General features: G+C 41.5%; 2 protein-coding genes across 3 annotated transcripts in view; both read left to right on the plus strand.

The window, feature by feature from the left end:
• Nucleotides 1–1,565: 1,565 nt before the first annotated feature.
• Nucleotides 1,566–15,189, plus strand: LOC128417422 (uncharacterized). The gene is made up of 4 exons (XM_053396057.1): nucleotides 1,566–1,611; nucleotides 4,166–4,236; nucleotides 7,367–7,881; nucleotides 15,030–15,189. The coding sequence occupies exons 1-4, from the start codon at nucleotides 1,566–1,568 to the stop codon at nucleotides 15,187–15,189; spliced, it is 792 nt and encodes a 263-aa protein (XP_053252032.1).
• The window catches only part of RB1CC1 (RB1 inducible coiled-coil 1), a 39,936-nt gene continuing 28,272 nt past the window's right edge, over nucleotides 15,038–26,701 (plus strand). For both annotated transcript variants that reach the window (XM_053396166.1, XM_053396168.1), the window contains exons 1-7: nucleotides 15,038–15,141; nucleotides 17,144–17,273; nucleotides 17,844–17,970; nucleotides 18,058–18,228; nucleotides 20,388–20,590; nucleotides 21,535–21,970; nucleotides 23,229–23,399. In XM_053396166.1, the coding sequence (XP_053252141.1) occupies nucleotides 17,203–17,273; nucleotides 17,844–17,970; nucleotides 18,058–18,228; nucleotides 20,388–20,590; nucleotides 21,535–21,970; nucleotides 23,229–23,399 (1,179 nt within the window). In that variant the 5' untranslated portion in view covers nucleotides 15,038–15,141; nucleotides 17,144–17,202. The remainder of the gene's footprint in view (nucleotides 15,142–17,143; nucleotides 17,274–17,843; nucleotides 17,971–18,057; nucleotides 18,229–20,387; nucleotides 20,591–21,534; nucleotides 21,971–23,228; nucleotides 23,400–26,701) is intronic.

Consider the following 26,701-nt stretch of genomic DNA (forward strand, 5'->3'; position numbering starts at 1 on the left):
CTGGTGACATTCAATATTTTGAACTTGCTTGATACCAGCTTTATTGTTTTATAATGATACTTTATGCAATTCTTTGTTGCTTTTATATTGGACTTCAATTCTTTTTTAAAAAATGAAATCAACACGGAAATTATTAAAATAAACACCCAGGGAGGAATATGGAAAAGCAGAGCGAAACTCAATATCTTAATGCCCAGGCTGCTGCATATCTCAGATACTTCTCAGATAAAGGTAGGTAGCCGTGTTGGTCTGCCGTAGTTGAAACAAAATTTTAAAAAATCCTTCCAGTAGCACCTTAGAGACCAACTAAGTTTGTTATTGGTATGAGCTTTTGTGTGCATGCACACTTCTTCAGATACCACGTGTGCATGCACACGAAAGCTTATACCAATAACGAAACTTAGTTGGTCTCTAAGGTGCTACTGGAAGGATTTTTTTTTTTGTTTATACTTATCAGAGCTACACTGCATTCAAATCTATATTCCTATGGAATATGAATTCATAGAATCATAGAATTGTTTAGTTGGAAGGGAACATGAGGGCCATCTAGTCCAATTCCCTGCTATGCAGGAATCTTGTCGAATGTGGGGCTTGAACCCACAACCCTTTCATGCTCTACCAACCAAGCTAACATAATTCAAGTCACTTAGGAACAACAGCTTTGGAAAGGGGAAAACCATTGATTCTTGAGAGCATAGGCTTGTTAGCAATGCACATTGCATTCTTCAGGTGCAAAGTTCCCCCCGCCCCTGCAAATGTCCATTAAAATGCATGAAGTAGATGGAATCTTATTTTGAGAGTTTTGCAGAAAAGGTTTGGTAGAGCTCACTGGGAATTCAAAGAGTGTGTTATGTGGCCCTAAAAAGGTAGTGCATGCAGTGACAGTGCAGCATTGCATCTGTTTTGCTAAAGTATTTGTTTATCACTAGACAAGAGGAAGAAAAATGGGAGACTATTGGTCTTTAATATGGTACTTAAGATTTCCTGGCCCCGAACTGCTTTAGAGCTTTAAAATGGATAACTAGGACATCACATTTTGTGCCAAAATGAACCAGCTGCCGGTGAAGATGATACAAGTGTGGAACGACATGTTCCATCACTAGGTTTCAGTTAAAACTGCACAATTTGTTGCTGCCACTTTTATTTCGAATAAGATGAACACACAATGATATGGAGAATACTTACACAGTGAAGGAAAATGCACCATTTGTTCTTCTTTCCTAAATTGGTATGTGATTTATCATTTGCAAGCATCATTGCGTTCAGCAGAACTCGCTCAAAGTCCCAAGTATACTGGGATGTATTATAACCTTCCATTCACACATGCAGTAATTTCTAGAAAATTTGATGCTTAAATTTTATCACCAGAAAAGTGTTACTACCCAGTCTGTTGTGTTCTTGCCAGAGATGGTAACAAGCTTGAAATACAAACAATGGTTTGATGCTCCCTCTAGTGGCGCTTTTGTAGCATTGCCACTTGCAGTTTGTAAGCTGACTAATAAGGTACGCTTTCATTGCTTGTGGCATGGCATCGTTTCCCAGAAAAGGAAAAGTCACCATTCGGAATGCTATATTTCATGGATACATCTAACTCACTTCTGGTGCTGAAAGGTAAGAGGCTTAAGCAAGCTATAGTCCACATTGCAAGGACTGATATAGAACCACCACCGTAAATGCATGTCATTGAACAGAGAGAAGAAAGCAAGGTTTTCACAGAGTGGCAAGTCAATCAAACACACTCCAGTGATGGCAGATGCTTTGTAATGACATATGATATATGACACAAGTCAAATATAGCAGGCAGTGTGTGATCATTCCAAGGCAAAGAAACAGATACTTCCATCTCCACCAGCGCAGAGTTGGAATCAAAGGGTAGAATCCAACATTGTGCTAGTATTAGTGTTCTGTCTGTGCAAGCATTGCAGTTTGCCAGATGGAGTGACCCCACAGTACACTGTTCTGAATGCCCAGCCAACCTCCGTGGGCACGTGGAGGCAGGAGGGGTGCAGGAATCCCATTGCATGGGTGGAAATCTTTGCACAGGGCTTCTGCTGACAGGGCATATTAGGTGAATCCCACCCAAAGTAACACAAAAATCACATTGGATTGCTCATACTCACACTGCTGGGGTGGTGGTGGAAGGAGGCTAAAGGTCATGAAATGCACAAGCCCTACCCACTGTCAGTTTTAGGCAAATCATAGGTCAGCTTTTAAAAGCAGTACCTAAGGGTGTGGTGGTGGGAGGCATCATAAATGGAACGTGCCAGGATTCTTCTCCTCTCCCTGTAATTTGAGCACTACGTTGTTCTTTCTCAGGTTCATGATTCCTGCTCTCAGCTGATCCCTCCAGATGTAAGACAGCCCCCAAAGAAATCTGTGCTCTTCGGGAAACTGACTTGCAATGTACAAGTCTAGGGGCATTGTTAGGGGGTGGCCTGGGAGTACACAGCACACAGTTAAACTATGGAATTCACTCCTAAGGAGGCAGCGATGGCCACAAACCTGGATGGCTTTAAAATAGGATTGGACAAATTCATGGAGGAGAGGGTGACTGATGGCTACTAGCCATGATGGTTATGCTCTGCCTCCACAGCTGGAAGCAGTGCATGCTTCCAAATAGCAGTTGCTGGAAACCACAGGGGGGCAGTGCTCTTGTGCTCATGTTCTGCTTACTGGTGTCTCACAGAGCCAGTGTGGTGTAGTGGTTAAGAGCAGTGGACTCGTAATCTTGTGAACTGGGTTCAATTCCCCGCTCATCCACATGCAGCTGCTGCTTGGGCTAGTCACACTTCTCTGAAGTCTCTCAGCCTCACTCACCTCACAGGGTGTTCGTTGTGGGGAAGGAAGGGAAGGAGATTGTTAGCCACTTTGAGACTCCTTAGGGTAGTGATAAAGCGGGATATCAAATCCAAACTCCTTCTCCTCCTCCTCCTCCTCCTCTTCTTCTTCTTCTTCACCACAGGCTTCTGGCTGGCCACTGAGAGAACAGGATGCTGGACTAGATGGGCCACTGGCTTGATCCAGTAGGCTATTCTTTTGTTTTGCAGACCGAACAATACCCCTAACTCCAATCTGTTTTCCCGTAAATGTAAAGTCCAAGAACAGGCTTCCTCAACCTCGGCCATCCAGATGTCTTTGGCCTACAACTCCCATGATCCCTAGCTAGCAGGACCAGTGGTCAGGGATTATGGGAATTGTAGTCTCAAAACTACAAGGTTGAGGAAGCCTGCCCAAGAATATGTGACCTTTGACAGAAAAGAGTCCCCATCCCTCACCTACATCATGGTTGAAAGTAGGGCTTGTTAACCTTTCTGAGTTTATTGACACATCTACAAACAAGAGAAATTGCAGTGGTTACACAGAGTCTGCAACCATGCACATACAACAACCTTTTCTATTGGTCATGAAAGAATTCTTCTTTCAAGTCTAATTTCAATGTGGTGGAGGGAAATAAGAGCCTGGAAAGGCCTCTGAGCACATGTGTGCCCATGGGCAACCTGCTAGTAATCCCCAGTGAAGCCAGCGTGGTGTAGTAGTTAGTGCTGGCCTACAACCCGAAACACCAAATTCCCATGCAGCCATGAAAGCTCACTGGGTGATCTGGGGCCAGTCATTGCCTCTCAGCCTAACCTCACAGGATTAAATGAAGAGGGGAAGAACCATGCACACCACCTTAATTTGACCTCCTTCGGGAAAAGGTGGGATATAAATGCAAGAAACAAACAAACAAACAAACAAACAAACAAACAAACACTTGTGTTACTCTCAAAGGTGTATAGAGTATGGGCCAACAAGTGGCCTAAGTAAAGGGAGGCAAATAAACAGATCTTACCTTTCCCGGAAAGGCTAAAGTTAGAATGCAACAGTGTGTCCCAAGAACTTTAGTTAAAGAAGAGTGTTTCTGAAAATGAGTTATTTGCAAGCCAGCTACCATCAAGGAAGAGAGTGATTTTTCTTCCCTTAATATTTTCTGTTCACACAGAATGAAAAGAAAATGAATAGAGACAGACAGCACTGAGACACAATTGGCAAGCGATTATCCCAGCCACGATTGCTTCTCTGTCTCAGGCCAACAGGCTTCATTTGGCAGCTGCAAAACAAATAAACAAGCACATCCAACCAAGAACTCCTTGGTATTCTTCTTGGGCCTTTGTTTGTTTATCAGCTGGAGGAGTATTTGACAACTGCTCAATAGCCATGCAGAAAACAAATGCTTATGGGAAGCTTGTGAAAAATGTATGTGCAGGTGACACTGAAGCTTACATGATGACCTCTGTATCACTTGGACATATAGTCTAGAATAGACTACTGACATCCCTGCTTGCTTATATCGACAAGCTCTACTAGGTGCTCTGTAGTTACATGTATACTTTACTGCTTTTGCTTGTGTAATTAAAGTCTGCAAACATATTACTTTCTCTTGTTATAATTAAATATAGGATGGATCAATTTGAAGACAGGAACTGGGCACAGGTAGTACCCTAATAGTCCTATCGTGGCAGAAGTTAAACAGCATTTTTTAAATTGTGCAGCAAATACAAAATAGAACCAATTATGAACAATTACATATAATTATATACCTATAATGAACAACCATAGAACAATAACCAGTCTTCAGCAACCACGTTCCTTTCAGAGGTTTTAGACCACAACTCCCATCAGCCCCAGTCAAGCATGTCTACACTGACTGGGGATGATGGGAATTGTAGTTCAAAACACCTGGAGGGCACCAAGTTGCCAAATGATTATCTCTAAGTCAAGACATGGAACTTAGAGCACACTCCAGTGCTTTAAAATTAATGATATTTTTTTTAGTAAGAAAAAGTGAAAGAACTTGTCAAAGTGGGGCAATGGGATAGAAGGACTGTTTTTTAATCAGCTTTCCCCAATCAGATGCATTCCAGGTGTTTCAGAGTACAATTCCACACAGCTTGGGTCATCTGGGGTTGATGTGAGTTGTATTCAAAAACATATGGAGAGCACCAAGTTGGGGAAGCCTAGTCTAGACTGACCCTTAATATAATAATAGGGTACATCCTAACATGCCTTGCTTCTTATCCAAAATAATTCTTGCAGCAGCTCATATACTTGCTTAAACCCATCTATTATTTGCTGTCTTGCCTTGCCCTCAAATCCCACGTTATTTAACTCAGTGTTGCCAGTTTCCACAATGTGATCATAAACTACACCTTAAGCAACACTTTCAGCAGGCACAAGAGTAACACAAAGGCTGCCTTGCAAAAACACACCGAGACATGACTGGGATGGAATAGATCCCACAAGGGTAGTTTTCTGCATATGCAGCAATATGACAGCTCTGTAGATGACAGTCTGTATAGGAGAATCACGCACATGGGGAAATGCAAGACAACTGTAACAGAGTTGGGAATCTGGATATGCACATGAACACACACACCATTTCTGGAAGTAGCAAATGTGAGGTGTGTGTAGTAGGGAAATAAGGCAAGACAGAGGAAGGACAAATATCTTCATTGGTCCCTTCCTGCACACAAACACTGACACACACCTGTGTTTTCATAAATACACAGCAGAATCCTCCCATTTTTAAACACGGCATAGCATGCCTCACAGTCTCACACAACTTTCCTCCCTGATGTGGGCATACACTCCTCCCTTGCTTGGGCAGGATGAAGTATCACTCTCTTACTATCTGCCCTGAGCACACTCAGTCCAAGAGGACAACTGGCAGGCAGGTAGTTTCATTCTTTATTGATAAGCAGGAATTTACAGTAGCTCCTGAGGTGCACTCAACATGTACACCTATGCTTCTGGTGGCTAGGTAGCTGGCACCTTTCCCTAGGCATGGTAAAGCCACAGGCTCCTTGCAAGCCCTTCATGGTTCTCTGAAGTTCCAATTTCAGGACTTCAAAGTGCTAAATCCCCTGTGATGTCAGGTTTACTGACTGGTGGGTGGCCTGCACATCAAATGTGGCCTGCAAGGCTAGATCTGAGAAAGATCTGGCCTGTGAAGTCATAAAGGTTCCCACTCCTAGTCTAAAATGTTGTCTATGGAGCACTGCAGAGTTCTGAACTGTTAAAATGAAGGATTCTGTTAGAATAAAAAACTAAATTTAAGTTTTTAAAGAATCCTATTTTGCTCTGCTTTAACAAAACAAAACCCAGAGCTCTTCAGAACTCTGCACATAGCATTCTAGACAGCCTCACATTGTAAGCCCTATTGAAGACCTATATAGCTTACTGGAGGACTCCAGTAATGACCAGAAAGAAAGGCTAGTGTGATGCCCTCAAGTTAATTTTTTTTAATGTAGAGGCAAGAATACACATCCCTTGGCCACCTCTGAATTTCTTTAAAGTTAGAAAGATGGGAAAACCCACTCTTCCTGTAAGGGATTATTATTTAGGAAAGTGAATCCTTTTGACTTTCCCACCACCCCCGGACCTATTTGTCTACTATTTGGGAGACTTAATCCACACTATAGGGATTCTTGTGCCAGCAGATTTCATCCAGTTTGGCCCAAAGGGAAGTTATTAAGTTTAGATTCCCTGTTATAGCGCATGAGGAATCAGAGATTGTTTTATACAGAATAGCTCATTAGCTGAATTCAGATTGGAAAAAGAACATAGAGTGGCTCAAAAACAGACCAGAATTGTGAATCTTGGGGCCCAAATGTTTTCATTTTTAACCAAGAGACGGCATCCTTTTACATTCTCTTTAAATGAAAGCTGAGGGAAAATAAAATATAGATCAAATGTTACATAATAGCACCTTCAGCTCTACAAAACAACACCCACTACTCACAGTGGCCTAATTTCTAATTAGGTAACCTCATGCCTCAGCACAGCACTAATTTATTCAACTAAATTGGTAGCCGTAGATTGTGGACCCTTTGGTCAGGGACCCTTGTTGTTGAGGCTACAAGCCTAACCATATATATTTAGAAGCAAGTACTGTACCATTGAATTCAATGGAGCTTACTCCCAGCTAAGTGGGGTTAGAATTGCAGTCCTGGTCTGAGTCTTACAGGAAGGTATTCACATGCTGAATGGTAGCAATGGGGAGTGTAAACATATTTTTTCCTGTCCACAAAATTTCCCCCTCTTTCTACATTGGCATTTACAATCATGGGAAGAAGAAAGGGCATCTTCTTTGAATTCTGTAGCTTTCTGAAGACATAAAAACAATCTCCTGTTCTTTAGCAGGACTCAAAATTGGATAAATACAACCTCAGATGGACAACAACACATGACGTTTACGTCGAGTCACCGCCCAACTACGCTTCTGCTCCTGGTAAATTCCCCATTTCCTTTCCTTTCCTTCTTTTTGGGGGTGGGTGGGGGTGGGTGAGGAGGGACAATTTCCCTATTCAAAAACCGACCCTTCCAGCATTTGGAAGGGGAAACTATATGGACCTCCCCTTCTCAGCCGAGGAGGAGGAAGTTTCCGTGCCACTCTATCCCCCGAGTCACCGCCTCTCTCTATGGTTCCTCCCCCTCCCCGCTCCAGGTCCTCCGGCCTGTGCCTTACCCAGCGTGCACCGCGGCGGAAGAGAGTGACGACAATAACAAACAGCGGCGGCGGCGAGGGCTGCGCGTAAAGCGAGCGGGGGGCCCTGCGAAGGAGCGCCCGGAATCCCCGGCTGTGTGGCTTCCCCTCCCCGCGCGCCACCTCCGCGTCTCTCTCACTCCCTGTTCCTGTCAGGGAGCCCCGCCGCCGCCGCCGCCTCCCCTCCCGCTCTTGTCCTCCGGGCGGCGGCGCCTGAGGTTGCCCTGTGGAGCCGCAGCGAAGGGGGGGAGGAGGAGGAGCTTCCGCGGCCGCCGGTCACCGGCGCGGGATGGTGCGCGGGGCCGCCCAGCTGTTGCTGCCGCTGGCGCCGCCGCTGCTGTTTGGCTCTCCTTCGGGTACGTCGGGAAAAGGGCGCGGTGGGGGAGCTAGGCGGCCGCGGCAGTTGCTGCTGTCGCCGGGGCGACCAAGGCCCGCCTTCCTTCTCCTCCCTTCGGCAGGGGAGGGGCGAGGACCCTCTTTTCGTGGTGGGGGTGGGCGCACCCGCTTGCGAGGGCGGAGCCGCCGCCACCCCCTCAGTCGGGGTGGGGTGGGGGGTTATCTCCGTCCGTGGGCTAAAGAACCTCGAGGTTTGGGGGCTGAGAGCTGGGGCTCTCCTCGTCTCCCTCTCCGCCTCCGGCCCGCGTAGCTCGGAAGGGGGACCGGCTCGTCCTGAAGTTAACTCCGAGGGGGGATGACTCAGCCCATCTGCGCTTCTCGCAGCCCCGCCCACAGCACCTTGTTGCGAAAAAGGAGGCAGTGTGCTCCGAGGGGGTGGCTGGGGTGGTTTTGTTTTCTTCTTTCCTCACCCAGGACAGCAGGCTTATTACCTAAAGCTTTCATTCGCACGGATGCTAGCGAAGGATTTCTAGTTTTTTTTTATCTTGCTCCATCTCCTCCACACCCAACTTTCCCTCCCCCCTTCCTTTTGCGCTGAAGGCCCTGTGTGAATGCAAAGTCACATTGGGTCGGAATGGTCTTCTAAGTTAGGTGGGCTTGGCCCAAATTGACTGTTTGTGTGGGTGGGTGTCACTGACTGGGTGATATTCACACAAACCAGGCAATTGCCTTTTTGTAGGCTTCACTTATGTTGTAGGTTTGAGCATGTTGACAAAATACACATAAGCATGCTGTTACAAGATGAAATTGTTTGGGACAATTAAATGGCAGTTTGGTAGATAAGCATAATAGAACATTGTATTTCATTGACACCATAATGTATTTCATTGACACCATAATGTATTTCATTGACACTGGGTCAGGTGAAAGTAGATTGGTTTAAGTGATATGTAGGTTATGCTGAACATGTTATGAAAAGTTGGTGTGTAGTGAATCACTGTAATCCTTTTTTTTACCATGAATACTACAAAAAGTATATTTTCTACTGTGAAGTGAAAGCTATTGGAACATCTGTCAGTGTGAGTAGCATTGCAACTGCTTGTATTTTTAACTTCGGACACTGGCTTCTAACTTCAGACACTGGCTTTGCAAAATTTGCTGCTATTTCTTTGTGTCCTTAAGTTTTGAAGCTTTGAGGTGCATTGTAGGTCTTTGCCAAATGTAGAATATGAAGAATAATAGCCTTCCCAATCAGTGTTAACAGCAAGCAGAGCAATCCAACACCCCCCTCCTCTTTATGCTGGGTGAGGGTTGCATTAGGTGGAGGTGTTCCTCTGCCCACCTCTTAGACCTTCTGCTGAGCGGGTGGCAAGCTGTCTGCTGTTGCTCAGTGATGTTGCGTCCCCACTTTCCACTGTGTCCACTGAGAGTGGCAGGGCTTCCATTGTGGCAGTGGCTCCACTGCTCTGCAAAACCCCATTGGTAGGAGATGGGAGTTTGGATTGTACTCTTTAAATTTAGTTTTATGAACCTGTGAAGCCTAGTGTGGTGTTCACATGAGTTCCAGTGATTGGTGTTTCTTTTTGTATAACTGTGTTTAGTTGATAAAATAATTAAGTCATTGGCAGTGTAGACTTAATTTTTTTTATTTAGAGAGTAATCATCTTTCCTCCTGTATATAGTATTAATTTAAGTATTATTTATTTAAGTTTAAACCTACAGTAGGACTGGGCAATACCTGGTTTTGAGCACCATGATACATCCAGCAGCTAAACATAGCAATATATTGATATATCATGATGTCTGAAATAAGGATGGAACTATGTAAAGGCAAATAGTCCTACAATGTATTTGGGAAATCGAGAATTTAATGTGAACTGTCATAAGAAAAGTTCCCTGTCACAGTATTATCTTAATGTAACATAGAACAGTACATAGCAGTTACATAACCAACTACTGCTGTAGTACTAGCAGTTAGTGAATCTTAGGTGTATTAATAGGGCAAGGGCTGCATTCAAGTGTTTCTTGGATTTATTTATTTTTTAGGGGAAGGAACTTGCTTGTACCTGTGTGCTTATAGTTTATTGATCAGACATTTTAGTCTAGCGCTGAAGTAGAAAGTATTTAATATGTTGGTATTAAAGTATTCCCATGATACAGGAACACACCAGACAATGATATAGCCTGCATGAAATTATGGTTTCACAGTTGTGCCATGCTATAGGCTCCATTGGGCTCATAGTTTACATTAACTGTACTGATAGAGGGGTATAAGTATCATAGTTGTGAAGTATTTCACCTTAATTTGTGATGTACTTGTTTTTGAACAGCTCCAGTATATCATTATGAGAAGCTAATGCTCCATGTAAGGTGTTTTGTCCTATGTATTCTCTACTGGTTTGATTCTCATTAGGAGTCTTCATGGACACCCTATGTGGGTCTCCTTTATGGGGGTCTTATTGAGCAACCCTGTAGATACTTTCCTGAGAGTAAACCCCAGCACAACACTGACTTCTAAGTAGATGTATAGGATTGCTCTACTGGTTTAATTTCAGTATGGATGGAGAGATGTTTTCATCCAACTTGTATCTGTCTTGATCCATAACTGCTTTGGTGATTTTTAAAATAATGGTTATTATCAATGAAATTTCATGATGCTTACATTTTAAAGTTAAAATACGTTTACTGGTTGCAGTAGGAGAGTTTGGGATTACATGTAAATGAACTGTTAAAGAATTTAAACTCTGTTGGCATGGGGGAGGGAAGAAATTGTATCTATAAATCTTAAGAATCCATGCAAATGTGAATTGTTACTTGACAGAATACCTTATTTGTATAGTGTGGGTTTGCCAACTTTTTTTGACCACCAGGTGCGTTTGAATTTTAAGAGTTCTGGGGACACTAGTCACCAAATAGCTGCTAGTAATACAAAATGGCTGCATGGCATAACACTAAATTAGAGAAACAGTGACCCCCAACAACCTTACGTTTACCATGGGAAGTCAGCTATGTCCTGCTGGTCCTGATTGTTGAGATTGTACAATATCAATTTTACACACACACTGATAGTGTTGTTTTCTAATAGAAATGGGAGCATTCCTCAGTACCAGGAAAAATATACAAGGTGGCCACACCATACTGGACATTTTGCCTCATAACTTTCTTTCTAGGAGGGCTAGATACTTACTTTACTTACTTTCTTTAGTGAATTAGCATTCCAAACTCTCTTCACAACAGTTTTGCATATAGGCTGTTGTGTGCAAAATGCAGGCAAAGATCACAGATGATAATGTTGTGACTTGCTTGAGGTCAGTGAATAAATTCATAGCCTAGTGACAATTTTAAATTTAGTTTCCCAGCTCCAGTCTTATGCATTCACCCACGTCCACCCTGTCTAACAACACTATTTTTATGGAATCTATGCAGTTTTTTGTGTTCCACACAGCAAAGCAATATTCATAGCACATTTCATATTTTACTGTTGGGGGTAATGAAATTCCTGGCCTCCAGCTCTTAAAAATACATTGGCGTCTAGGATTTTTCCAGTTTTCTTTGAGTTTTTCTTGCTTCTGTTAAGACACGCCCTTGGTAAGAATGGTACAGACACTGTCCTGGACCACACAACACAATAAGCAAAATGATAGCTTACTTACTGAAACTGCCCAAATGTGGGCTCTGAGAGAGGAGTATGCAGCTGCTTTTCTTCTCCTGATCCTTTTTGCTGCTGTCCTGTGTTGAGCTAAGCCACGGTTTGTTATCAAACCAGGATTTGTGAGTTACACTCTCCTTGCTAACCACAGGCTGTAACCAATATTTTGTTTTTTGTTTTTATTTCTTCTTATTTTCCTTCCTTGTAAAAAATTGTCTCTTCCAGCCATTTTGTCCTTTTACCTGGTTTCAACCTGTAAGAGTACCCCTTGATCTTGCTTCTTGGCTGCTAAGTTTGCTCAGAAGCACTTGAATAGTGTATAAAAAGCTCTGTGGGTGTTCCAGGTACATAAAACTTAGCTGATTACCCCAATCTATATACAGTGGTGCCCCGCAAGACGAATGCCTTGCAAGACAGAAAACTCGCTAGACGAAAGGGTTTTCCGTTTTTTGAGCTGCTTCGCAAGACGAATTTCCCTATGGGCTTGCTTCGCAAGACGTAAACGTCTTGCAAGTTTGTTTCCTTTTTCTTAACACCGTTAATACAGTTGCGACTTGACTTCGAGGAGCAACTCATAGAACGCAGTGTACATAGTAGCCTTTTTTGAGGTTTTTAAAGACTTTGGTGATTTTTGAAGCTTTTCCAAAACTTCTTTTGCAGCCATTTGGTAAGTTAAGCTTTTAAAACTTTTTTTGGGGGGTTTGGATTTTGGGTTGGGGTGTTTGGAATTCAAGGACTTGGTGTTGGGGAGGGGTTTGCAAGAATCTGGAAGCTTGTGTGTTTTTTTTCTGCATTTTTCTGATTTTTTGTGACCATTGGGGCACTCTGCTGTTTTTTTTAAAAAAATCTGGATTTGAATTTCTGTGTGCTGGGTGGCTGGGGGAACAGTTGGGGAGGGGTTTGCAAGAATCTGGAAGCTTGTTCCCCCCCCCCTGCATTTTTATGATTTTCTGTGACCATTGGGCCACTCTGCTGTTTTTAAAAAAAATTCTGGGTTTGAATTTTGAAATGCTCTTTACAGTATGTGTGACTTTAAAGAGCACTTAATAAACTCTTGTTGTACCAAATTTGGCTTTGTTTGGACTTTTTTTGACCATAGGAACACATTAATTGATTTTCAATGCATTCCTATGGGATTTCGTGCTTCGCAAGACAAAAAATTCGCTAGACGAAAAAATTCACGGAACGAATTAATTTCGTCTTGCGAGGCACCACTGTACTCGTGACACTCTGAAATAGAAGTGGCAAGTTAGAAGCTCTTTGAAGAAGCCATGCTGACTTGTCTTCAACAAGGCTTATGCTTTTAGGTGTTTTAATGTCCTAGTTTTAATCATGCTTTCTTCTAATTACTTAGAACTTCACGTAGGCATACTGGTCTGTAATTTGCTAGATTCCTTTTAAATACTGGCATTAATTACACTGATAGCCTTCTAACCCTCTGATTCTGGTTTTAATAAGTTGCATTCTTTGTGAAATTTTGGCACTTTTCACATTTGAGTTTGTAAAGAAGCCTTGGCTCTGGCATAGACAAACTCGGCCCTCCAGATGTTTTGGGACTACAACTCCCATCATCCCTGATCTCTGGTCCTGTTAGCTAGGGATGATGGGAGTTGTAGTCCCAAAACATCTGGAGGGCCAAGTTTGCCTATGCCTGTCTTGGATGAATGCTATCTTGCTCCAGTGATCTGTTAAACTTCTAATGTGACATTTAGCTTTATAATGAGATTGCTTAGCAGCTTTATTTGGCATGGCTCTTTCTTCCCCGAAAGGAGTGGTTTGACTGTGGAACTCTCATCAGCATTTTTTACAATGAAAACTAGTGGAAACAACACATTTTGTTTTGCTGCAGTCTCCAATCTTCTTACAGTTGTTCTTTCATTTGCTATCCAAGGTTCTTACTGCCTCTTTACTGGTTTCCTGCACTTAATATCTTAAGTGCTTGTGGGTGTTTTTTTTAATACCCTTGTTCATCTTTTTTGCTTGCTTCAACTTGTGTTTGCCACAGTAAGCAGTCTGGTTAATTTACCTCTTTTGAACAGTGCTTCCATTTTTCTAAAAAAGACTCGTTGCAGTTTACGGTGTTCTTGACATTTAACCACATAGTCTCTTGGATTTGTTCCTATCCTTTCTATTTTATGTACTTATTTTATTGGATTTTTATTAAAGTGGTTTGAATAACCTCGAAGCTTTCTGGGACAATCTGGGCCTTCGTTATATCTCCAAACTGAGTTACTTTAAACAAATCATCTCCCATTTGGAGGGCTGCCTCTTCTGAAATGAAGTATAACTGTGCTGGACTTGCTAGGAAGTTTTCTGCTCATGTGCATATTGAATATGATAGAGTTGTAATTGCTCTTCAGAAGAAGTTTGGCAACACATCCTTGATCTGATTCAGGGCACTGCTCAGGATTCAGGCCTCATCTACACTATACATTTAAAACATACTACTTTAAACAGTCCCAAAGAATCCTGGGAAGAGTAGTTTGTTAAGGGTGCTAAGAGTTGCTAGGAGACCCCATTCGCTTCCAGAGCTACACTTTCAGTGGTTTAACGCTGGATGCTTCTTCCCAGGGAACTCTGGGAACCGATGGAAATGAGTTGGGTGGAATGTGGTTGAAGGAGAGAGAAACTTGTTTGATTGGATGCAACTCAGTCTCCAAACAACGTTCATAATAAACCTGTGATCTGATTATGTTTGGATGTGCCCTGATTTTTTTGTTCATCTCAGTATCATCATCAGAACTTTGATCTGGACCAGGTTAGGGCAAGAATATATAGTATTTGTACTGCATTTCAAACGAAGCCTCTCAAAGTATATTGCGCTTGTTTTTCTTCCCACAGTGGTTCTGGATAGGATGACAACTAAGGACTATGCTTTGTTCAGTTGTAAATAACAAAGCCTGGTCACTGGTGGTAATTTAGTCTCTCCTCTGGGTAACTAGACAGGGAAGCGTTTGTAAATTACAGAACAGTTGCTTTTTCTCCTTCTCCTTCTTAGAATCATAGAACTGTAGAGTTGGACCCCAAGGGTCATCTAGCCCAACCCCTGCAATGCAGAAATCTTTTGTCCAATGTGGAGCTCAAACCCACGGAGCTGAGATTAATAGTTGCATGCTCTACTGACTGAGCTATCCCACTATACACCAAATTACTATCATAGATATGTGTGAGCTGGTGGTATTCATGAGTCTGAGTTTTCTGTTTCAGCTTAGATGAAATTGTTGTGTTCATGCTGTACAGAAATAATTTAAATGAGGTTTTTCAGTATTAATCAGTCTCACATTTCTTTTCTCTACAATCACCTAGTTTTCCCCACCTAATGTTTATTGTAAACCTTCTATGGCAATTTTGTTTTTTGTTCTGTTTAGTACAAAGTATACAATTGGCATGAAAAAAGTGCTTTAATAGTAGTTTTTGAAGTGCAGCATTGTCATGAACATTTGAATAGTCATTGTTAACTTGCTTCCTGTTTCACAAATATTCACCCTTCATTCTCTCTCACCCCCCATTACTTTTTAGGTCTTTGATGCTCTGTGTTTACTTCATTCTCTTGCCAAAGTCAAATGAGGAAAATAGGTGGTTTTGCAACCCAGCTGTTAAAGACAGTGGAACCTCCATGCAGTGCCTGAAGGTAACTGTTTCATCCCGGAGAGCAAATATTTCAAGTTTAAACTCATAACAAATTATTTGCTACAGTTTTTTGGTGGTTTTTTTTTTTTTTGAGAATTTGTTGCTAAGTGATTGGTGTCATGGTAAACAAATTAAAGTCGCCAGGTTTTGCTCTTTTAATTAATACATTATAATGATTCCTCCTGAACATCCAGGTGTTGAAGTACCGTATTTTTTGCACCATAACACTCACTTTTTTCCTCCTAGAAAGTAAGGGGAAATGTCTGTGCGTGTTATGGAGGGAATGCCTATGGGTGGCAGGGGGGATCTGCTGCAGTTGTGAGCAGAGGATCCATGGTTCCCCTTCCTTCCCTCCCCCGTGGCTCACTTTGAAACAGTAAAGCGGGAGAAGAGCCGCTGAGTGGGGAGGAGAGAGGGACAGAGAGCCTGCTTCTTTAAAGGAGCAAAGCGGGAGAGGAGAGGAGCCGCTTACACTCGTGTGTAAGCGGCTCCTGTCCGGCTGGTTCCTTTAAAGCAAGCAGGCTCTCCGTCTCTCTCTCCTCCCCACTCAGCTCGCTAAATAGCAGCAAAGTTTTTCAGCTCGCTAAGCCGGGGATGAGCGGGGAGGAGGAAGAAAAGCAGAGCCTGCTTGCTTTAAAGGAGCAAAGTGGGAGAGGAGAGGAGCCTTCTCCCCTTATACCCCTCTTCTTCATTATTAGCAGCATCCTTCTCCACCCACCCCACATGTGTTCCTTCTCCCCTTAAACCCCTCTCCTGCATTATTAGCAGCATCCTTCTCCACACACCCCATGCGTGCTCCTTGTCCCTTGAGTGCTTTTCCTTCCCTCCCCACTTAAAACGTGGTTACAAAGCACGGATCCACATGGATCCTCAGGATTTTTGCACTGGGTCACCCCAAATTCACCATCAGATCACATAGCATGTCCATGGCTACATCTTGCACGAAAAAAAATCACGGACCCACTGTTGCCTGGGGCCGCAGTGGTGCAAAAACATGGTTACAAAGCATGGATCCACATGGATCCTCAGGATTTTTGCATTGGGCTACTCCAAACTCACTGTCAGATCACATGTCTGTGGCCACAGCATAAACCACAAAAATCATACATCCACTGTTTCATTTAGAATATTTTTTTTCTTGTTTTCCTCCTCTAAAAACTACGTGCGTGTTATGGTCGGGTGCGTGTTATAGAGCGAAAAATACGGTAATTCTAGCAGTTATGTAGACAGTTCCTCTAAAGTCTTAAAAATATAGCCTATCTGGGTACAGAAGCTTTGTTGCCAGTGATGGTTGGGGCTAGAGGCGAAAGTGAGTGAAGCAATAAATGTACAGATTACCTTTATACAGTAGGCTAGTAAAGCAGCCTGTTTCCTAGTTCCTTTGCAAAAATTCATGAAAAAGTATGTGTGAAAAATTTGGAATTCTCAGGATGTTACAGAGTGTCAGTCTCTTAGGGTACCACACACATGGGGTTGTAGCCAGTGTTAGTCCTCCTCTAGAGAAGACTCTTTGAAATGAATGGATGAGACCAGCTTGGGTATGTTAATTTCAGTGGGTCTACTCTGAAATAATGTCACCTGCATGTCCCAGGAGGACGTACAATTATTGGGATCTTAGTTCTTGTGTTTAGGATTTTTTGGGGGGGAGGGCATGCATGCAAGAGATGGTTGAAAGAGGCAGAATAGACTAGTAATACCGTGATACCCTGTATCATGCTACCATACCTTGGTTACTAATAGCCACGGGGTGGTCACCGACACAGTTGCTTCTGACTTCCCCCAAAATGTCGCAAAGCAAATCAACCCCTGCTAAAGGCTACCACACGTACATATGCTGTCATAGAATGATTCTCTTACGTCCTTGAACTGCTGCAGCATCAGTTCATAGCTATATGTTAGGATTTCCTGCTATGAATGTGCCTCAAGTGTTGACACTGAAAACCTTTAAATTGAAAATAATTTTTATGTGTTATTATTAAGCTGATACTTGGGTTTCTTTTCAGCTTTTAAATAATAATCACAGAGTTGAAGCTATAAACTTCCGGATCCTAAAGAAGTCACCATGAAGTTATATGTATTTCTGGTCAACACTGGAACCACCCTTACCTTTGACACAGAACTTGCCGTACAGAAGTAAGTAAATCCGTCTGGTCTTCTGTGAGGCGTCTGTTGCTGGACTGTTCTTAGCAAAGTCATCTCTTGATTCACAGTATATGTTTTGTTTGGGAGTGAGAGTTAAAGCAAAACTGCTTTTAGAATGAACCTGTAGTATTCCAGGTTTTCTGAGACATTTAGAGAATTTAATAAATACTCTCTTATTAATGTGGTTTTTGTGCCATTACATGAACCTTGCCGGAGCTCACCCCCTTCGTCCTTGTTTGAGATCCTTCCTCCTTTGCCAGTCACTCTAAGAGAGCTTGTGCTGGATATATGGCATGGTCACTGCAGCAGGGCCAACTTACGTTGCCTGTTCTGTCCTTAAACAGTTGGGATGGTTTCTCATATAAAATGTCATTAGTGATGGATTGACAAAGAGCAGTTACTCCTAGCCTCTATCATTGTCCTAGTGTAGGAAGTAACAGTTTAATAACTGAACTTTGGCATTATCTATATTAAGTCTTTAACATTTAGAGTACTCTGTAAATGTATAATTCTTAAGGATCTGTGGAAGATACTGAAACTTTATTTTGTCATTTTAATCAGTGTGGCAGACCTTAAACAAGCTATCCAAACTAAATACAAGATCGCTATTCAACATCAAGTATTGGTTGTCAATGGAGGAGAGTGTATGGCAGCTGACAGGAAAGTCTGTAGTTATAGTGCTGGAACGGTAAATATTCACTTCTCTTTTCATTATTTCATTTTTTAAAAAAAAGTCTGGAAGGAGAAGACAGTAATACTTATTATCTTAACACAGGATACAAACCCAATTTTTCTCTTCAACAAAGAAATGATCTTGTGTGAACGTCCTCCAGCTATTCCAAAAACAACATTTTCAGCAGAAAATGAGATGGAATTAAAAGTGGAAGAATCTCTTATGATGCCTGCAGTTTTTCACACGGTAGCTTCACGGACACAGCTTGCTGTGGTAAGCAATTTCAGACCCTTTAACAATTGGGCTGTGTTAAAGCATTGAGCACTCAGTAAACTCTCTCAAATTGAAGCTAGCTGGACATGTTGCTGCTTTCATGGTACAAAGTTTTACTTTTGGTACTCTTCTGTTTCATTTTGTGGGGATGGAATAGTATCTTTTGGATTTTGACATACTGGATTAATCCAGGAGTCTGTAAACAAGTTTTGAAATGTCCTCTGTTTGTAGGAGGTTAGAAGTAATGATAAAGTAATGATAATGGTATAGTATGACAGGGTGAACAGGTGTGGAATAAGGAAGGGATTGTGGCATGAAACAGAAATGTGTGATCCCATAGACTGTTTTAGAACTTTTTAGATTCTTGGTAAATGCCCAGAAAACATTGCATTTGCACCTACCTTTAGTTAGTACCATTTTCTCTTGAGTATTTTTCAAAATTACATTTTCTTTGAACGGAAGACCACCAACATGTTTGCAATAAAAGTGGTATTTCTGATGCAAATACACTTTATGCTGTTTATGGAAGTGCAAATAGATATGTGTGTTGCATGAAAACTACATGGGTTTTCATAACTTTCTGTAAAATGCTTTGAGGCTTTTTTAAAAAGTTGGCATATAAATCTTACAGAATAAATATGATTACAATTAGGTATTTTAGATGGTTTGTTAAGAACAGATTTCATTTTGCCTTGATTGGTTGGATAAATCCTTTGATACTGTGGGATCCAGTAAATTCCAAAAGTGCATCAAAAAGTGGTCAGCCAGATGTTTCAAAGAAGCTTAACAAGTAGCATGTGATGGACAATGGTGATTTGATAGCTCAGTTTCTGCAGAAGATTCCAGGTTGAATGTGTGGCACCTTCTGTTAAAAGATCAGCTAGCAGGAGGTTGGGAAAACACTTTCTGAAATCCTGGGCAGCCTCTCCCAGTCAAAGTAACTACTGGGTTAGATGGACAAATAGTCTGGTGGAGCTTCCTATGCTCCGTCATAGCCATATCATGTTTCTCCCTAACAGCTAGTAATCAAAGGTATGCTACCTCTGAACAAAGCAATTTGTCCTGCCTGCATTTATTTAACCCTAGCATTCATGATATTCTGTGACAATGAATTTCATAAACTTCATTTACTATAGGAAAATGTACTTCTTCTTGCTAGTTTGTCCTGAGCCTGCTGCTGGTCACCTTCATTCAGTGACCCTGAGCTCTTTGAAAAGAGGATAATTTATCATATTTAATGAAGTTAGTTGGTTTTATTTCCAAAAATTTTATGCCACCAACATTAGGGGGGAAAAATATCGCGATCAACAAAATTAAGTGAATAAAATTTCATTCGTAAAACAAATACAAAATATATTACAGGTCAGTATATCTGACTAATACATCAACTGATGAATACATCAACATCGGTGGATCACCCCTTGGACAGAAGTGAATAGATTTTGACAGATGCCTAAATTCCAATGTAATAGGTGCCTATCTGATGTTGGCTGGAAGTGCATTCCAAGGGACAGGTGCTTACCCAGAACTAACATCATAGCAGGAGTCAAACTTAGTTTATTGACCCTTATCCAGCTCACTTCAGCACCGCCACACCTGATTCACATGGTATGGAAAAATAGTACTGGGTATTGTTGATGTACTGATGAGGGCCAATCAGAGAGGATCTTGGGAGTTTTACACAGCCTGGAAGTATGTAGGAAGTGCTTATTGGCACCTAGCCAGGATTTGGGAATAAAAAAGCTGGAGCATAAGCTGGAGGAGATTTTTCTCTTGCTCTTGCTAGATGCTTTCTTGCATATTAACAAAACATGCAGTGCCTATGTGTTGGCTGGCTTTGGAAACTGCACAGCATATCACCTTGTTAGTTAAAAAAGGCAGACGAGTGATCTGCAGGGGGTGAGGCATTTGAGCCTGTGTTGTTCTGAGTGTTCCAGGACAACTACTCTCACTCAGATTCCTTTTGCAGGGCCTTCTACTGCACATCTTGTCTTTGCACCAGTGAATCATTTTCCTCCTAAGGAATATCTAATAAATGCTTTTAGCGTTTCATATATCTTAACTTGAAAATGTCAGAGTTTTTTGCATCATGTTTTGCAACAAGTTGATATGTATGTCTGGAGTGCTAAAACTTTAATGTTTATGTTGTTTTTGTACAGGAAATGTATGAGATTGCCAAGAAACTTTGTTCCTTCTGTGAAGGCCTAGTCCATGACGAACATCTTCAGCACCAAGGCTGGGCTGCCATAATGGCAAATTTGGAAGATTGCACATATTCTTACCAAAAGCTGCTTTTCAAGTTTGAAAATGCATATTCAAGTTACCTGCAGTCCATAGATGATATTAAGCTGAAACTTACACAGTAGGTTTGCCATTAGACTCCTCAATAAGAAGCTACCTCTGCATAGTCGCTTTACTGAAAACTAAGGTTTTATGGCGTTTTTTTTACATTTACAGTAAATTAAATTTAATCCAGTTCCAGTGTCTTTGCACTAATTGAAATAATAAATAGTGCTAATGGTATTATTTATAGAAGTTTAATTTTGGAGTTAAGGCTATAACCCCAAACTTAAATCTCACTGAATTCTTACTTTTGAGTAGATATGTACTGGGATTGCACTGTAAAAAAAAATGTAAGTTTTCCTAACCTTTTTTTCTTCAACACTCCAATGCAAGACTGTTACTGGCTCATGGACACCCAGTGAGCTTCACAGTTAAGGAGTAGTCCAACACTCGAACCATCACACTACACTGGCTCATCTGAAACCGTTTGCTAAATAGTGTTGCACATGCATGCGTAAAAGTTTTAGCTCTAGTAAAAAATAATCCTATTCAAGAATTCAGGAATTGAATCCATGGAGTACCCCACAGGGTTGTATGTGCCAGCCCTGCCCCTTCCCTGCTGCCCTTTCTGAAAGGGGCTTGTAAGCACATTCAGCTGACCCCAGTTACAGAGGGTTCTCAGTCACATGGGAAACTGTACCCACATTCAGCTGGAGGCAGTTACAGTTCCCCGTCAGACTTTCCTTCATAATGTTGGATGGTTGAGTGGAGAGAGCAGGGTCACTGCAACCCCTCCATGGATACAATTAATAAACATCCGAATAAGGCTCAAGTCATAGTCCAATTCAGAATAGGTTTGAATATTTAATTTTATAAGGAAGCATTTCTTAATTGGAAAAAGTTGAAGACTTGAGTATTAAATTGTATTGAGTACACCTTTGAGAGCATATTTTTGAATTATGTTTGCCACTGTACCTCAGTTTCTTTGTATTTAATAGATTTTGTGTGTGTTCTTTTCTCAAGCTTAGGGGCTGCTGTTTCGATAATGGCCAAGATCCCACTCTTGGAAAGCTTAACCAGACACAGTTACCGGGAATGTTTAGAACGACTAGATTCTTCTGCTGAACGTGGTGGGACAGAAAGTGAAGACACTGAGAATGAGAAGTCAGCTGAAGTGGCATTTTCTCCTGACATGCTTAAAATGAACAAACAATCGCTGTTAGCATCATTTTGCAAATCGGTAGAGCACGCAATCCCAGATGGCACACCCTCCGAAAAAGTGGATGAAAACAGCCAAGCCAGTCAAAATCCTTCTGTTCAGGACAGTGATGCTTCAGTGGAACTTAAGGAGACTGATCTGCCTTCTTTCAATGTCTCACTTTTAGACTGGATAAATGTTCAAGATAGACCTAATGATGTTGAATCCTTGGTCAGAAAATGTTTTGATTCCATGAGCAGAGTAAGTTAACACTTCAAATAATGCCATTGGGTTCTCTTCTAATATTTTTGCGTTCTGGCTTTCCAGCTTGCTACAAGTTTAAGCATTCTTCATAGGAATACAGTGAGATGTTCTTACCAGGAGTTATGAATCAGATTTTAATAATAGTTGTACAATCCTCTTTCTTACTCCTACATTGCATGATGATCTTGCTGTGGTTTGTGGTTGTGGTTTGAGCGAGGTTCCCACTGTTCATGAACGATATTGTTTTCACTCTAACATGGTCACTCCCTATGGGAATTGTAATTAACAAATATCCTTTTCCTTGTATCAGCAGCCAATCATCTTCTGAGAGGCTAGGTGTGGCCACTTGCTGCTATTGTCATTGTTAAAAAATGGAAATGAGCCTTGGGTCCACTTCAGAATTGACTAAGTTGTCACAATATGCCCATGATGTTAACTCTGAAATATATTTTAAGACTCTTTTATGGGAAAATAGGCTCTCCCATTGTTAGCATTTCTTTTTTTAAAAAGTAGCATGGGGTCAGAATAGAAACTTGTGGGATACCTTAGGCATTAAGCAAGTGTCCCCAGGACTACCTTCTGAAACCTTCCATCTAGGAAGGACTGGAGCCACTGCAAAATGGTCCTACTCCATCTAGCAGTCCATAAGCACTTTGTGGGTGATGGTATCTGAAACTTCTAAGAGGTCTGCTAGAACCAACAGGGATGGTACTCTCTCTATTTAGTTCCCAGCAAAGATCATCCACCAAGGTGACCAGAGTAGTCGTCTTCCTGAAACCAGATTGAAATGGAATTGTTTCAGAGGGATCCCACTTCAACTTGGACAAGTCCCAAATCTCTCATAATCTGCCCAATTCAGTTCAGATTCATCTGAACAAATCACATACCTGATGGATACCTGGTACATGGGCTTGAAAGTTTAGAGGCCTAATTTAAGAAAAAAGACCAAAAGAAGCATATTTTGGAGACTTTTTTTTGTTCAAATGAAACAAGCTGCAATCCCGTGCACACTTTTTTGGGAGTAAGCTCCACTGAGCATAGTGAGACTTGCTTCCAAGTAAACATGCATTTGGATTGTGTTGTTAATCAGAAGGTTTAAGGAACTAATTAGAGACAACATTTTCATCTGCAGTTTAAAATCTTTCAAGCTTTTGGTTTCTAAAGTTACATATGTGAAATTATCTTTCCATGATCCATTGATAGTAATTTTTCACTAAAAGTGGTTATTCATGCCAACTGCCTTTTTGTTTTTCAGCTCGATCCAAGGATTATTCAGCCCTTTTTGGCAGACTGTCGACAAACAATTGCCAAATTAGATAATCAGAACATGAAAGCCATTAAGGGACTTGAGGACAGGCTTTATGCATTGGACCAGATGATAGCTAGCTGTAGCAGACTGGTAAATGAACAAAAAGAACTTGCTCAGGTAATGACTCTTTCAGTTTTTATGTGAGTGGCAGGTGGATGATACTGTTTCCCAAGTATTTCCCCCCCAATAATGTCACTATTTTTAAAGTATCACAATTTTATAATTTAGTATTAAGCCCTAGATTAGTGCAACCCAGGCTAGGAAATGTGCTGTATTTTATCAGAATATGCATTTGGAAGCTAGCCTTCTGATGCAAGACACAGCTGTCTTTTGAAAGGTGATGAAGAAGGTGGAGCAAAGCTGGCTGTGCCTTTGGTCAAACTGAGGTGGCTGCCTCAGGTGGCAGAAGCCCCCAAGGCAGAGCCCCATAGCTGCCCTGCCACATCTGTGCTGATGCAGTGGTACCTCTGGATACACACATCTCGGGTTGCATATCCTTCAGGATGTGAACATGGCAAACCCGGAAGTATTTTTCCGGGTGCATGCGCAGAAGCGGTCCCTCCAATTGTGGAAACCTTGGGATCCGACCAGAGCTCTGGAACGGATCCTGTCTGCAGCCGGAGGTACCACTGTATTGGCTAAAATAACATGAGATCTTGTGAGTGTGCAAGATCTCACATGATTCAGTGAGATCTCCCCCAAAATATGTGTCAGTGTCAGGGCTGGCAGAGAAGCGACGGTGAGAGAAGCTAGGCAGGTAAAGGTGGTACTTCTTGTTTCACCTCAAGCAGCAAAACGGGTCTCGACAGCTCGGGTGGAGGCAGAGCAACTCCAGGCACTCATGAATGAGACAGATTTTGTACGCCAGTTCCAGTCTTCATTCAGGCCTGCTTGGAGACCAAACCAGCTCCAGTCACATGAGAGAGAAACCGGGTGGGGATGGGTTACACTCTTGATTTTGTTAGATCTCTTGGTGGCCTTTGATACCACTGGATCACCACTGTGGGTTTAGGAGTAGGGAGTGCTGTTTGTAGAAGGTAGCATTGGGTGATGCCTTTCAGTCCCCTGGGAGTTCCATGGTGCTATTCAGTATAAGGGGCCAGTGGGATCAAATGCCATTAGGAAGTATTGAAGCACAGCTCTATTTCTCTGTAACATCTGAATCAAGAGGTGCTGTGGAAGTCCTGAAACAGTTCATGGATTGAGGGACAGCAAACTGAAATGAAACACTAGCAAAGATAGAGGCCCTGTGTGTGAGTAGATACTGGATCTGAAAACTGGTCCGTTGCCTCTTCTGGATGGGGTTGCGCTTCCTCTGAATGAACAGGTGCATAACGTGGGGGGTTGATCCGTGATCCAGCATTGCCAGTGGAAGCACAAGCATCTGGAAATGCCTTTTACCAGTTTCAGCTAATAACGCCAGCTGCAGCCATTTCTGGACAAGGGTAGTTTGGTGACAGTGGTACACACAATGGTACTATTAGATCTATAGTCCACTTTAAATGGGGCTGTCCTTAAATTTCATCTAGAGTTGCTGCTAGTACAAAAAGACGGTTGCATGGTAGCTTTTCGAGGCAACGTATAAAGCTTCTGTTGAAAGTATTGCTCTGGCTGCTGATTTGCTACTGAGCTACATTCAAGTTCTTATTACTGGTGTAAAAAGCCTATACAGTTCTGGACAAGGGTATATGAGAAGTCACCTCTTTCTCCTGTATCCTAGTCACTGAGATTTGTGGATAAAGATCTGTTGATGGTACCATGTGCCCCTGTTGTAAAGCATGCTGTGGCGCCAGTTCTCTGCATTTCTCTTTCTTGGAAGTGAAGCAGGCTCCAGCACTGTTGCCATTATTTATTTTGCTTATTTTGTGTCCTTCACCCTAAGTTCCCAGGGCAGGTTACAATATTATAGCACAATTGGGATTCGAGTTTCTCACTCCCATAACCCCCACCTCTGTTGCTCCTGCAGCAACTGTAATTAATTGCTCGCTTTAAGCTACCTGATTTTCTCTTCGATAAACATTTCTCTGTCACAGTGACCCTGAGCCACATAGGTTTATTGTGAGAGGAGGGTGTGTTGAAGCTGCTGCCTCAAAGCAGAGAGAACGATTGGCTGTGAACTGGATTGGATCCTGTTTGTGGAACTGGGATCCATTAATAAATGCTGGCAATATTATTTTAATTTTCTACATAGCTTTGTGATTTGTGCATGACATAGAGTGAAAATAAAAATAAATTCTTGATTTTATAAATAAATTCATCCATTAGATTTTCATCAATATGGTCAGTAGGTGGCAATGCATAATAAGGCTACTTCCGCTCAACTCCTAAATCAAATGTAAAGCTGTAGAGATCTTTGTGCTACTTACTTCCATTTTGTTACTTTCATTTGGTTGTGTTTATTTCAATAACACATACACCACATCTTTTATCCGAAAATGCCTTTCAGGTGGCATACATAAAAATTAAATGCAATATTGAAATAAACTTAAAAGTCGTGAAACAAAAATATAGGAAAATTGAGAGGAATAAACTATTCAGCCAGTTAAAAGTACAGCAATTTAAAATCCCTGGAAAAATAAAAAGGTTGAAGCCTGTTGCTAGAAAGAATACAGTGTTGATTGCTTTTCTTTAAAATCTTTGTATTATGAATATAAAAAGCTATATTTTATTCAAAATCCAGCCATTTTTATATGTAGAATACAATGCCTTTTCCCATATTTATGTAGAGACATCTGAAGTTCTGAAGGATTCAAACAATCAGCTGGTTATGTGCTAGCAATCCTGCCATTGACAGCTGTGTCCACAGCTGACACACTCTGTGTGTAGCTTTCAACAGCCACTATTTGTGTTAATTGAAATCACTATGTGGGACATAATTCTTGAAGACAAATATTCAGCTTCACCTCATAAATATAAAATGATTTCATATGTAGTTCCACATGTTTACTAGCTGTCCAATGTATTTTTTCAGTGGCGACTCCCAATTGATGGTGCAATGTTTTCCTTAAACATTTCATTACTGCCCGCTTCACTACCTTTTGACACTAAAAGAAGACAATCATATTTTCCTTAGTTTTTAATGAACAGTCTTATTCTTGTTGCCTTTATTGTTTTGTGGTTTAAAATTTTTATTGTTGGCTACCTTAGAAGCTAACCATGGATTATTATTATTTTTTAAAAAGCTACTTCATGTAAATAAGATGCAGAATTTTTGTAGTTTGCAATTTCATTATATAGCTGTGTCTACAATCCTGTACATGCTTACCTGGGACTACCATTGAACTCAATGGGGCTTATTTCTGAGTAGCCATAAGATTGCCCTGTAGCAGAAGTAAAAACATAATTGAAACTCTTTTAGTAATAATTCACTAAAATGGAGCAAGGTCCTTGAAACAGTAGGAAAAATATGTTTTAAAATT

Source organism: Podarcis raffonei, chromosome 7 (assembly GCF_027172205.1).
Source record: "Podarcis raffonei isolate rPodRaf1 chromosome 7, rPodRaf1.pri, whole genome shotgun sequence".
NCBI lineage: Eukaryota > Metazoa > Chordata > Lepidosauria > Squamata > Lacertidae > Podarcis > Podarcis raffonei.

Coding starts and splice junctions, on each gene's coding strand:
- LOC128417422 (XM_053396057.1), top strand. CDS start 1,566: ATGCTATATTTCATGGATACATCTAACTCACTTCTGGTGCTGAAAG. Junction 1,612..4,165: donor CTCACTTCTGGTGCTGAAAG/GTAAGAGGCTTA, acceptor TTTGTTTATCAG/CTGGAGGAGTATTTGACAAC. Junction 7,882..15,029: donor GCTGTTTGGCTCTCCTTCGG/GTACGTCGGGAA, acceptor ATTACTTTTTAG/GTCTTTGATGCTCTGTGTTT.